Source organism: Corapipo altera, unplaced genomic scaffold (genome assembly GCF_003945725.1).
Source record: "Corapipo altera isolate COAL_440 unplaced genomic scaffold, ASM394572v1 48, whole genome shotgun sequence".
In the NCBI taxonomy this organism is placed as follows: Eukaryota; Metazoa; Chordata; class Aves; order Passeriformes; family Pipridae; genus Corapipo; species Corapipo altera.
Genome location: NW_020884931.1, coordinates 3,210,247 through 3,223,652, shown reverse-complemented (window position 1 = coordinate 3,223,652; position 13,406 = coordinate 3,210,247). Strand labels below are relative to the sequence as shown.

At 46.2% G+C, this 13,406-nt stretch overlaps 1 protein-coding gene and 1 long non-coding RNA gene across 5 annotated transcripts; one reads left to right on the top strand and one right to left on the bottom strand.

The window, feature by feature from the left end:
- Window positions 1-1,315: 1,315 nt before the first annotated feature.
- On the top strand, window positions 1,316-12,000 carry LOC113954680 (ankyrin repeat domain-containing protein 9-like). Of its 4 annotated transcripts, XR_003530305.1 has the most exons (3): window positions 7,913-8,058; window positions 11,298-11,467; window positions 11,883-11,983. XR_003530305.1 is itself a non-coding variant. In XM_027659343.1 (2 exons), exons 1-2 carry the CDS (start codon window positions 1,663-1,665, stop codon window positions 11,976-11,978), a joined length of 969 nt encoding a protein of 322 aa, XP_027515144.1. In that variant the 5' UTR covers window positions 1,316-1,662; the 3' UTR covers window positions 11,979-12,000. The 4 variants fall into 4 exon arrangements, 2 of the variants coding, with proteins under 2 accessions (XP_027515144.1, XP_027515145.1); XM_027659343.1 differs by lacking the exons at window positions 7,913-8,058; window positions 11,298-11,467 and adding an exon at window positions 1,316-2,535 and having other exon boundaries at window positions 11,883-12,000; XM_027659344.1 differs by lacking the exons at window positions 7,913-8,058; window positions 11,298-11,467; window positions 11,883-11,983 and adding exons at window positions 1,316-2,535; window positions 6,746-7,331.
- LOC113954681 lies at window positions 11,866-12,465 on the bottom strand. Its single transcript, XR_003530307.1, has 2 exons — window positions 12,242-12,465; window positions 11,866-12,061 (listed from the first exon to the last, which is right to left on the bottom strand). It is a non-coding gene; the product is annotated as an uncharacterized LOC113954681 (long non-coding RNA).
- Window positions 12,466-13,406: the final 941 nt, after the last annotated feature.

Sequence of the window (13,406 nt, the reverse complement as noted above, 5' to 3'; positions counted from 1 at the left end):
CTGGTTCGGTGCCCATCCTGATCCATGAGCTGTTCTTTAAGACTGGGCTATGTAAAATGTGTGTTTTCCCATACCTGCAACATGGAAATAATGAAATCCATGTAATTCCTATGGTATAGTCATGATTTACTAGTAGGAAAAGCTCTGTGAGAGCTTTAGATGAAAGACTGTAGCCACTTAAATACTAATTCACCTCTCTTCTGAGAACCTAAGTACAAATTTCAAACACTTTGGAAGATGTACAAGTTCTAGACCCAGCTTTGTGCATGGCTTTGGCTTTCTTGTGCAAGATCTAGTCCCAGTTCTGTGAGTGGCTTTGGTTTTCTATTTGGATGACCCAAACACCATTTGGAGATGTTCAGACCTGATACTTGAATTCTCTCTAGTTTGAATATACTGAATATATGTTTGTCTTCTTGCTAAATGAAGAAAGAAATCTTGATTTGCTGCATTTTCTCTGTTTTCCTAAAAATGGTGAGATACTATCTTACTGCAATTTGTTGATTTATAAGATGCATGGAAACCCTCCTTTCTTAAACACAGCTCACCATAAAGGAGGTTTGGTTTAGTTCATTTCTTTTCAGTTAATTTAATTTTAGTCAGGTCCTTCTGCCTCATCCAACAGGGAATACCCCCTCAAACCTGTAGGCCTTGGTCCTCTGTGTCTTGCCAGGGTGTTGCACAAGTCTGGTTGCTTAATCCCAATTCCCCCCATTGCTGCTTGCTCTGACCCCAGTCCTAGAGCACTGACATCTGAAAAATGCTTAGATCAAAGCTCCTCACCCACCAGTGGGGTCTGGCCATTAACCTTTTGTTTATGCACTTGCTGGGCAGCACAGAGGCCCTTCAGGTATTTCCCTGCTGAACAAATGCAGACATTTAAACCCAGCAATGTACTTTATGACTCTGGGCATCGTTACTGCACACGCCGTTTGACTCTTCCCTCTGCAGAGATTAATGCCGGGATCTCAAACATCCCTAATGCCTTATAGACAATCCATTAACATCAGTGTCTCCTGAGTGGCCAGCCATACCATTATTCACAAAATAGGGATCCCTTCCTCATGCTACTGTTACCAACCCCTTGATTTCCTGAGCATGTAACCATGCATATTATCAGCCGTGGAGTATTTTACACTGCTACATATTTTTTACTATATAACGAGATGTGTCTGTGTGTGTGTGCGCGTGTGAGTGACATACATAAAAAAAAAGGAAAAAGGAATATTGCTATTCCACTTACTGCAGTGTATGAGCTGATCTGGTTAGACATGAAATGCAGACAGAAATCCGCCTCACCTCTCAAGCTAATTTTAGTCTCTCCCTCTGTTCTCGCTGGCTGTGTGTGTATAAAATCACTCTCAGTCTGACAGCGTTTCAGTAACCTGTGCCACGCACAGAGCGGGATGTACTTACTAACCATCTGCTTGCATGGCACGGGTTAACTGAGCCTGTGGGATTGTGCTTACCTAAACAAAACCACTGCAGTGAGGGGAAAAACAATGAATGGGTGGAGATGATCAGCCCATGCATTCCAGCTAGTGCAGTCCAGGCAGCAATGACAGCCTGAAGGTTGCAGCAGCATCGGGATCGGCATTCCAAGTGCACTGATCTTACAGTCTGGAGTGATTTTGTGTGGAGCTGCTCTTTATTTGCTGAGCCATGGCCAGTAACCAGGCCAGCCTGCAGGATGATCAGAGCAGGCACTGCAAGTTCTTATCCTATATGTTCTACCAGGCTGTGAGAGATCACAAGCCTGTGTGGATGCTGGAAGACATGAGAACTATGGAATATTTTTACTGGGAGGAAAATGCCAGCCTACGAACCTACTCACCTTCAGAAGCCCTTCTCTATGCAGTGGTGCATAATCACCTGCCTTATGCTCAGTATCTGCTGTCTCATTTTCCAGAGGAGGCTCTCAAGGTGCCTGGGGAACACTTCTGCTATTGCCCATCCTCTGCTCCTCATTTGGCCATGGCGGTCACATATGACAGGAGAGATATCTTGGGACTGATCATCAAAATTGCACACAAGCTCCCCAGCTTGAACTCCTACATCAATAGGGCTGGCTGCTTTCATTTGGAAGATGGGAAAACCCCCCTGCACCTTGCCTGTGAACTGCTGAGGTCAGAGACGGTCCTCATCCTCCTTGGAAATGGAGCCTCTCCCAGGATAGAGGACAGTAAAGGGCTTACCCCTCTGGACGTCATCCTGGAGCAGATGTGGGACTCCAAAGTCAATGTTGCATCAAAGAAGCTCTGCCTCGACTACCTCTTGCTCTTCATGCCCAACCCGCAGTTTAAGATGCGGAAAGTTCTGCAGGAGCATCCAGACCACTGGACAGCTTTGCTGGGAGAAGACAAATTCAACAGCCTGGTGGGGAACACACCTGCTTCTTTATATCTGCAAGCTATGCAAACTATTCTCCAGACTCTTCCCCCTTCTCACTTCCCTAAAAGCATCCAGGAACTACCTATACCTCAGGCACTAAAGCCCTTACCATCCTATGGCAAAAAGCTACCAACAAAAAATGTGGTAAATGTTTTTCCTTGACTTTATTTGCTGGGTCTTGGATTTTCAAAGGCAACTTAGGGGAGCTGGTCATCCACCACCCTCTGCATTTTAGTGTGATTTTAGTACTTAACCTATTAGGCTATGCTGGAAAATCCAATATTTTGTGACAAGATTTTAAATGTCTTTTCTAACTGATTGCAGGCACGGCACTTTTAAAGGCAAAAGCCTTCCTTGTTCTCTGTTTCGTTGTGCATGTGAAGGGTTAACTGTAGTCGAGACTGTGTTATGTTTGGTTTCTTAGCTGTCAACTGGTATCAGTGTATCTGAATTCCCAATATGATAACTCTATCCTGTGTAATGTACCTGGGTAAAAAGGAACACACTGGGCATGTGAGATTTACCCACACGCCCAATGGGACTTTCAAATGGTGTAACTATGGGACTGTGTTCTGCTGGAGCTGGGAGAAACATCATTCTCTACCAACAGGGTTCACACGTCAGGTTTCCTTTCTAACAATGATCTAGCATCATCTACTAATAACCACAAAGTCCATGGCTGATGCTGCAGGGAAGCAGAGGCAATCCTGCAGGGTACCTGATTTTACCAAGATACTTTACAGCAGGTCATGTGGAGGGTATGAGTTCAGAGAGGGGCAGTGAGTGTATATTCCTGGGGGATTGGGGTATAGAAACCCACAGAACAGCTGACAGAAAGCATCCTGTCTCACCTGGGAATGAGAGGGTTAAAGACAATCCCAGCCCTGATGCCTCTACAGACCTGTGCAGTGGGGAAGGAACCATTTTCCTTGTTGCCCAGTAAACAAATGGCAGTAAACAAATTGGAGCAGGGCCAGTGGAAGCCCTGTCCTTCATAAGTGACACTATTTCTCTCTGACTTGTGTTTTAGAACATATCTCTACAGGAGATGTAGCTCACTAACTTGGTTTCCCAGTTGGTCTCAGAGCCACTAGCACTTGTTAAGTTATCCTAAACTGGGATGTGATGTTCTGCTGTCAAAAGCTGTTCCTTGCTGTCAATTAGAGTATTTTTGCCACCCGGGTCCAGACAGAGGGTCTGACCCTGGAAATGACAAAAAATTCCTACTGACTGGGCACTGCAGTCAGGGTGTGTTTGCAGAAAGTGGGTTTGGGGCTTCCCCGCCTTCTGGGTAGCTCTGAACCTCACTGCTCAGGCAGAGCAATCTCTGTTCAAGGCACTGGTCTTGCTCTCCTGGCTGTTCTCAGTACCAATGGAGCAGAAGCAGCAGAGCCCCCACTCCCTTTGGGGGACATCCCTTATTTTGGACCCCAGTGTTCTCCTCTCTTTGTAAGCCCAACCCTCTGTTCTGCTGGAGTAGTGTAACTCAATTCCCAGATCTGCACTGAGCAGCAGTGAAGAACTCACTCCGCTCTTCAACTGAACTTGGAGCCAAAGTCTGTAGGGCACGAAACCCTTTTAGCAAGATTCTGGCTAAGAAAAGATGTTTAGTCACATCTCAATTGCTTTGTGCAAAAATGGCTCATGTCTCATCTGGCTAATTCCCTGCCTGTGCCACGGAGGCCATACTGGACCCTTTTTTTCCATCAGCACAGGGAACACTTCCACTCAGTTTCCCTCTGCAGGGGGTACCTCCTGTACGCCAGGGCACTGGTGATGCCAGGCATGGCCAGGTGGAGATTTCCTGTGGGAGTGCACAACACGTCAGTCACAGCAAACTGGAACATGCTTTCTGAGACCCTGGGGTGCTCCTCCCAGCCTTTCCTTCCCACATGCCATAGGAGGACCTCAGTGCCAGTGCCACCTGAGCTAGGCAGGTGAATATGCAGGATTGCTTGTGAGGCGGAGAAAATGTCAGCCCGGCCCTAAAAGTGGCAAGCAGGCCATGAAGGGGTTAACCCTTCTCCTGAAATCCCACATCTCTGGTTCTCAGTGTCCTTCTGCCCCTGCCCCTGAGGACTTGCATGTCTTTCTCCATCTGTGTCTATTCCTCCTTGTTCAGTGGGAGAGGCTGTGAACAGGGAAATTCAGGGTCAATCTTGGGTGAGGGTTTTGCAGGGAGGCTGCTCCCTCAGCAGGCTTTGCTGCAGACAGAGGCTGTCACAGCTTGGGACGAAAAGCAGGGCCAAGGCAGATTTGCATCATAAGCAGTGGCTCACCTGCTTCTGCCAAGCCCTGCAGGCTCCCAAGCCCTGGAACATACACCCCACAAAAACCTGGAGGACAGTGCAGGTGCTCGCTGCCCATGACTGACCAGAGCAACTGTGCAGAGCACGGCCCCTGTGGTACCCTTGGAGTCCAGAGGAGTAGGATTGGGTTTGTTCCCAGTAGCACTGCGGTATCTCATCCGGATGTCGGTGGGCGAGAGGCGGAGGAGGCTGGTGATGGATATTATTAGAATAGTAATTAGGCCCCGGGAGCAGAGATCCCAGGAAAGGAGGGAATGGAAATCATCCACTGTTTTTGCGCTGTCTTGAAACCATGGGAGTTTTGTGCTATAAGGAATTGCAGAAAAGACAGGAAGGAGGGGAAGGCTGTTAGACTTACAAATCCAAGGGGACAGGTAGGGATTCTTGGCATTAATGGAGAGCACTTTCTAATAAGGCAGGAGGCTGTACTCAGAGAGCCAGAGCAACCCACTGGGAGCAACTGAGTCTAAAACGGTGCAGGGATTTCTTACTGGCCGTAATAATTGTGGATCATTGCAAAGGTCAGGGATCAGGCCCTTCAGGCTTATGGGTGGATTTGTAGCTGACAGCGGGATGCTTGTATGCATGCATTTGTCCATGTGGGAGGCTCCCCTCTATCCACTTGCCCAGAGAGAGGATAGAAGATGGATTGTCTTGAGCAGTTTCTTTCTGGGGCATATTTGTGACTGGTACCATGGCCTAGTCCACTGTTGGCCAACATGCAAAAATCCTGGTGTGTTCACCCCAGTGTGTAACAGGCAGCTACCTACACAGGAAAGATCACTCCACAGCCCCCTCATTTCTCCTTCTCCTGACCGTTTTAACAAGAGATCAAGTACTAGCTGGCCCTCAGTCATGGAGCTACCATTGGACCTCCCATGTGCAGTCCCATCGGGCCAAAGTTTAGGGCCATTGGGGTGGCAACTCTTTCCATTGCCTGGAGTGACATGATTGCAGAATGAGCCCTCTTGTGATGGAATGGGACAATCTTGTCCCTAAACCCAGTTTGCTTATCTTGTGGTGACCCATCTGTTAAAGTTTGAGATCCTATCTGTCTTCCTGCTCAGTACAGTGACATTACATCAGATATGGCCAAATCTACCTCAGCCCTGTCTGCATTGGTTTTTTTCTCTCCATTCTTTCCAAGCCAGGTCATTAGCAAAAGTAAACTCAAAATATTTTGCAGACTTCCTGCAACCTGACAGTCTTGAAAAATCCCTCTGCTTGCATGAGAAATATGTTGGTGACTTTGTAAATCAAAAAGGGTGCTAGGTGCTGTGTGGTGATGTTTACATTTTGCATATATGCATACTGAGTAAGTGTTGCTAAAATCTGTATTTCTGAACTTGGAGAAAAGAATAAAAACAACAGCGAAAAGGGGAGAGGGTAAAGTCTTTTCTAATCTTTGGATTACAGGTTGGCTCTGCAGGTTACATCTTTTTAATTTCAGTTTTGAGGAGTAGCATTGTAAGGATCTGAGTTGTCTGGGTATGTGTGTGACTACAGTTTTGGTGAGAGCCACTTCAGTGAGCACAGAGAGTGACTTGAGAGGGGGCGTGTGTGGCGAGGGAGGGGTTGTGTGGGGGTGTGTGAGTGAAAACGTGTGGGTGCATGTGCGCACACGGATGTCTGTGTCTGGCTGCCCTCTCCTGGTAAAACCCGTAACTGACTGACAGTACTTACTGCACGGCTCGTACCCAGCGATCGATGCCTTAAGGAAGCAGCCTTTGCACGAGTTCATTGTGCGTCCCAGGCTCTGTGCTGCTGACAGGTAAGGACATTTCTTCTTCTCTTGTAAAGAAGCAGCAGCTTTGCTCTTGAAATGGGTGTTTCACCCCTGAATACCAAGCACAAGTGCTTCTGCTTGCCAGCAACTCAAATCGTCCAGCAAAGGGTTTGTGATGCTGGCCGCATTTTATTCTAGAATCCATTTTTTTAAAAATAAAATCTATTAAAAATATATCTTTGTTTTCTTTTCTCTGGGCTTCCAGCAAAATTCAGCTGCCTATGACTTCCTAACCATATGCTTCTGTCTATTTTTGCAGCACCATTAGCAGGAAGAACAGGCCAGATTCTGACCTCTGACCTCTTTACACCTGAAGTAACGCTTTTTAAGTCAATTGTATCACTCCTGATGTTTGTTGGTCTAAAGGAAGACAGAAACCGTTTGTGTATTTATGTTCTTCAAGACTCCGTAACTCTGATTTCAGCATACAAATAAAAGTGATACTTAATCCCGAAAATAATTTTTTACATTTTTCGTACTTTGAATGTATATAGACATATATTTTCCATCTCTCTAACACTGATGGGCATTTCCCTGTTCCCAGTTCCCTTGGCTTTTTTGGAATCAGCATGGCAGTGACAGATGCTGTTGTTCACTGATTAATACTGAATGTTGCCATGCCCAAATACAAATGAATGTTCACTGTATGCTGCAACTTTCTTATAAAGCCATACTTTTGTAATGTTTAGGGGAAAAAAATCTGCCCTACAATTGTGTTTGTACGTTACTTGCTGCATGATTAAAGATAAAAAGATTGTAATGTGCTGGAATAAAGCATATATACATAGCCTGATAATTAGGTATATTAGCTGTGAAAATCATTTAATCTGACTGTATTACTGTAATAAACTTGCAGTATAAAATTGATGTGTCTTTCATTAGCCAGTTGGTCAAAACCACCCACTAATGTCTTTTGCTTTTGCTTTGGCTCATCTTGTTGTTTGGTGATGATTTTTGACTGCTGAGCCATTACCTCCAAAAAATGTGACTTAAAGAAGAAAATATTTTCCTTCACAGGCTTGCAGTATCTCGCTGTGCTGTCAGAAGACAACCCCAAGTGATGAGGTGAATTCATACTGATGAGTCAGAAGAAGGGGCTCAACAGGGGTGAATGGTAATTGGGTTTGGAGATTTCCAGTTTTAGGTTTGAGTTCAGCTCACGTAGCTGTTTCCAGTGAACATAACAGTGCCAGTAGCCTCCTCTCCTTGTCTGGTTTGTATTCCATCAGCAAGATCCCTTCCTTTCTAGGGTTTTTCTCTGTACAGCAAGATGCCCCAGCAAGGCTTCCAGCACCAACTTCTCCTGTAGGCTGCTGAAGGCCCTCAGGCAGACGTGCATCTCCCACCCTCTGTGCTCTCCGTGGGGTAATGATCCACCAGGTTCTGTGCATAAGCTCTGTCACAGACAGCTACCCAAAGCATTTCAGGTGATGAGTAGCTGGTTTGGATGCTGATGATGATGATAATCACACGAGTAGACCTCCACCACCAACTGTACCTACAGATCTCAGTGCACCCTAGTACACACAAGCTATAACCCAAGGACAACTACTCTGAGCCTGTGCTTGCATTGTAAGTTATTGATTTCATGGAAGAATGCAATGAAGAGAGGGGAACTGTTTCTCTGATATCACTTTAAGAAGATTATCTCCTTGCCTTCATAGTGGGAGACTTAGCCCTGACTATTTCACCACAAGAATGTGGTCCCCAAAGATATAAGTTTTCTTGCTTATTTGCTTCCACGTTTCCACCTTTGAGAATGAGAATCTGACTGAATTTCTCTCATGCCCTGGCAGCTCTGCTGAGGCTGATAATCAGTGAGCTGCTCTGGCAGCTGAGGGAGTCCCAGGCTGACACATCCCTCAGAGCCAGTCTCATCTAGGTATCAGGTTTTTTACAACTGTAGTTAGTTGGAGCCTATGCACCAGCAGGCAGCAAGACAAGTATTTAAATAGAGAGAGAAATTTAAAGGGAATATTCCCTTGTGTAGGGGGAAGCACTGTCACAAGCAGATGACGCATTGATCAAAATCCTGCCCACGCCTCAGTTACTCCAGTGCACCTCCCCGAGTGAGTCACCCCAAATGGAGCTGATAGGCTTGACATGTCCCATACTATCCTGTGTCTGTCTGGCCAGCACAGCAGCAGTGCCTTCTGGGAGCACACACTGCGTTTTGCTGCACCAACTCACTCAGCTGATGATACAGATGACTGTGCACAACCATCAGGCTCCAGCTCCCAAGACAGCAGCTCCCAAGGTGCCTCTAGCACTTTGGAAGCCACTCTGGAGCCAAAAAGCCAGATTTCTCTGGGGGTGACTCCTAAGGGATGCTTGATTTGGAAAATCAGTCATAATTTTCCAGTCTCGGTTCCAGCTCTGGTAAAGCGTGTTTCCATTTTGCTATGGATCTCCTGTGAAGGGGAATTTTATTGCTAGTGGGAAGGCTTTTGGCAAATTTCGTGAGTACATACAGAGTGAAGATAGCTGTGCTCTGTACACCAGCTATGCCCACCCACGCAGATTCCCATGAAGAGCTGTGAGGGGGAGGAATGATTATCACAGAGTTGTCAGACTTGCACAAGAAAACCTGGGAGAAAGGAAGAAAAGGACTGGAACAAGCAGTATGGCAAGATGCCTTGTGGGAAGCAGATCCTACAGTTGAACAGAAATAGGGGAAAATAGTCTGGAGAATCCCAAACGACAGTATAAGCTATGAGAAGCACAGCAACGCAGAAACCACCCCCTGCCACTTTCTCCTAGAGATCAGGATCATAGAGAATGTCAGGAACCAGTCTCAAAACCGAGGCAGTATAATGCCCTCACTGTCCACATTCTGGAGATATTGTCACGAAGTCTTCAAGCTGGTGTAAGCAGGCACTGGCATAAGCAGTTCAGAGACACAAGTCCAGCCTGCTGCTGCCTCCCTGCTCCCTACTCTTGCGCTCGATCAAGCAAGCCCCAGGAAAGCTGGGTCATGATGCTGTCACACCAGTGCTGGTGCCACCCAAGGGGACAGGGGGTGTAGTAATGGGAATGAGCAACCAGGCAGGTGGTATTGCTCCTTTCTAAGGTTGCTTTTAACTTCAGCAGTAGAACACCTTGTTCTTTGATGCAGAATTAAACAGGAGAGATCTCCACTAATGCTGAACAAAGGCCCTCTATCATGCTGTACATTGTGTGCACATAAGAAATACCTTAGCTGTCTCCTGAGTTAGAGCAGAACTTGGTATGTTTAAAACAGTGAAGGCTTCTGAAATGGGTGAAGAAGAGGCTGACAAGCATTAGAAAAGGAAATAATCATTAAAGATGACTGGAAATTGATGTTTCTATGCCACCAAAAATGACAATATTGCAAAATACGCTTTGGTTCTGATATGGAATGAAAATTCAAAATATCAAAATTTATACGAACAGAGTTTTACTAGGAAGAAAACTGACCCAGATCTATCATGTGTACGTGGCATCCAACATAATTAGGTCCAGATAATGAAAGAAGTACTTACAGGGTCTCTATCAATGAGGTAATGCCTGTCCCCCTGGAGCAACTCCCAGTACTGGGCTGCAGAGATGGTGAAGAGCCTTGAGGGGGAGCCATACAAGGAATGGCTGAGGTCACTTGGTCTGTTCAGCCTGGAGAATGGGAGACTGAGGGGAGACCACACTGTGGTCTATAGCTTCTTCATAAGGGGAAACAGAGAGGCAGGCACTGATCTCTTCTCTTTGGTGACCATTGACATGAGGGAATGACATGAAGCTGTGTCAGAGGAGGTTTACGCTGGATATTAGAAAAAGGTTCTTCACCCAGAGGGTGGTTGGGCACTGGAACAGGTTCTCCAGGGAAGTAGTCACAGCACCAAGTCTGCCGGAGTTCAAGAAGTATTTGGACAATCCTTTCTGGCACATGGTGTGACTCTTGGGGATGTCTTGTGCAGGGCCATGAGCTAGATCCTTGTGGGTCCCTTCTCACTCAGAATATTCTTTTGTTCTGTGGTTCTGTAAAACACTTTGTCTTGAGATTGCAAGGGAAATCCAGACAGTATTTTTTAAAAGGCGCTTCTGATTTTGAGGCTTTGACTGAAGCTGAAAATGAGCAACTACTACAGAACAAAAATCTCTGTTCTTCTGCCTGGAAGGTGTCAGGCAGTGACACTGTAAGCAGCCTCTTTTTCTGAGTTTACAGATCTTAGGGAGATGCTATTTTCAGCTGTGATACATATATTTTCAGACACTAAACTTCTCACCGATAGAGTTGACTGCTTGATCAAATGGGGGTTTTTATGGGACTCCTTCTGTGAGTAGAACTGAGCTTTGGTGATAGCTGTCACAGCCTTTGGCTCACTTCTCTACCAGCATGGCGACAGACAGAGATAAAATTACATTCCATGCATAATTTGGGATTTAATGAAAGGAAAGCCAAAATTATAGGAAGAAAGAGCTCTGCCTAAATTAAGTTTCTGCTTAAAGGTGTGTTCCCTAAGCACTCAGAAATTAATGTTTACTTAGATAGGCTCACTCAGATCTGGTGAGCCTCAGGAAGGCGTAAGGTATGGTAAGTTACCCAAATTTGGGATCAGGGAGGCTGAGGATATCTTTCCCACAAGATTACCCAGCTCTCCCAAATTGCAGAATTAACAGATTCTAGAAGCAGATTGGTGCTTTGTGTTCTCTTGAAAACATGAACCAGGTTTCCAAAGGTCTCAATTCTACCCCAACACATATCATCATCATCCCCTCAAGTAAAAAACCCATCACTTAAATAACAAAGTCCAAACCTAGACCTGTCCATGGTCACTCTTATCCCCCTTTTGCAGATGTTTAGACCTGAGGAACCCCTTCCATCCTGGCCTGAGCTTTTGTCCCCACTGCCTTGGAGGGGATGAACACTCAAATTTAAAGCTCTGAAATTACTGCACATGATATACAGCATGCAGCATGAACGCACATGCAGGCACCATGGCTGATGTGAAAGAAGACCTCCTGCGTGAGTCTTACTTATTTTTAGAGTAAAAAGACCCTGCCTCAGCCATGCAGGACTCCATGACTAACATCCCTGGTGCCAGCCTGTCAGGATTTTCTAAGCCTCCCTGCTGGACCTGTCAGTGCAACTGTTCTAAGATTCAGGCAGGCAAGTCCTTGCTTTAAGACCAGGCCAGACTTTAAATAGGCAACTGTAGCTTTAGTTTGTAGCAGTTACTGCTGCTATTGTCCGTGTGGATCCTTATACCATCCTCAATAACATCTAGAAATTGCTGAACCTGGGAGAGCTGCTAATGAATATGCTCTCACTAGTTAAAAGAAAAAAAAAAAAGAATTTATTTTAAAATGAGAACGCCGTGTTTAAGTTTTACATTTCAAATATTTTTAAGTGTTTTTTTCTTCTTCTTTCATTCCTGCAGCGCTGCCTGAAAGGCCAGTCTTGCCTGGCTATTGTCTGCTTCCCTGCATGGCTCCCTGTGCTTTGGCAGTCAGTCCTCAAATCGCCACAGCTTTGAAGCGGATCCGTCTTCCAAAGAGAGACCTTTTCTTCCGCCTCCCCTCATCATCAGTCGCACATGAGCCCCGTGGGGCTTTTGAGCTGGAATACCACCGCTTATTAGAAGCGAAAATAAAGATTGCAACTCTCATAAAACGAAGGACACTCAGCTGGGCGAGGCAGAACGTGAATAAAAAGGGATTACCAACAGCCCGCCCTTCGCCCGGCTTGTCGGCTGCCAGAGATGCGGCACAGGGGGGAGTGAAAAACAGCTTCTCACACCTGTGCCGCTGCTACCGGCGATCATTTCCACGCACCGCCTTTGTCTTGTTTGGGGTTTGTTTGTTTGTTTGTTTTTATTTTATTTTTTTTTACTACTGTGTTCACACTTCCCAGAGCGAAGGGCACCCCCAGGGCTCCCGAGGGCCGGGCCGGGGCCGCGGGGCCGCTGCCGGCCGCGAGATGGCGCCGCCGCCCTTCGGCCGCCGTGAGGGCCCGGGGGCCGGGAGAACATCGCAAAACGTGGAACGTGTGAAAATTCTCCTAAGAAAGGGTGTTCTCTGCACACTTTCAAACCTAATGAACAAGAACAGCAACAACAACGAAAGATATTTAATCTTTGAAACAGAGAGCTGCTGGGAAGTAAGCTCTGAGTGATGTCTGGGTGTTAGAAAGACAAATTACTTGTTGGTGGAATTGCCTTCTTAAGGTTTAGGGCCTCGACGTGTTTCAGTGATCTCAGACCGAGGGGAGGTTAACTGAGCCTGGGGAGAAGGGTGTACCACTAAGAGTGGGCACAAAGAATGCAGAGTTTACAGGCCACCTGGTCATTTGGCAGAACTTCGCAGGCAAGGAAGAAAACTGATAAAGACAACTCAGCAACTGTGCTGAATGAGCTACGACTGGGTAAAAGGTGATTCTGGCAGGGGGAGATCGTGACCACTGACTCATGGACCACCAACCCAAGAAAGCCACCAACCCAAAAGAAGAGGAAGACTGAGCATACGGACTAATTAGCATGAGAAGCAAGAGAACCATTAACCAGTAGAAGATAGAATACTGATTAATAAAAGAATTATGTAACTTGTAGCTAATGAACATTAATGCCTTTGACTGCTAAAATGTATAAATAATAAAAAGTTTTAATAGTTGGCTTGCTTGATTTGTGGAATACCACTGAGCACTCAGGCTTGTGCAACTCTGAAATAATCAGTGTCTCTCTCGAGTGCGTAATTACTGGCTTGTGGAACACTGGGTAAAAATTTTTCATGGACAACAAGGTGACCCTGGAGCTGTGAGGGGACCCCACCCCCGTGGGGAGACCCTGGGATGGTGAGGGAACCCACCGCCACCAGCTGCCCCTCACCGTGTCTGGCTGGTGATGACAGCACAGCCTTTGGATGCAGTGTCCAAACCAAACCCAAATAAGCAAACCCAGCTGCAGGAA

Bases quoted from the DNA above. Each gene is read 5' to 3' on its own strand.
- LOC113954680 (XM_027659343.1), top strand. From the start codon at position 1,663: ATGGCCAGTAACCAGGCCAGCCTGCAGGATGATCAGAGCAGGCACTGC. The intron at 2,536-11,882 runs GTAAATGTTTTT...TCATTCCTGCAG, and splicing joins AGCTACCAACAAAAAATGTG to CGCTGCCTGAAAGGCCAGTC.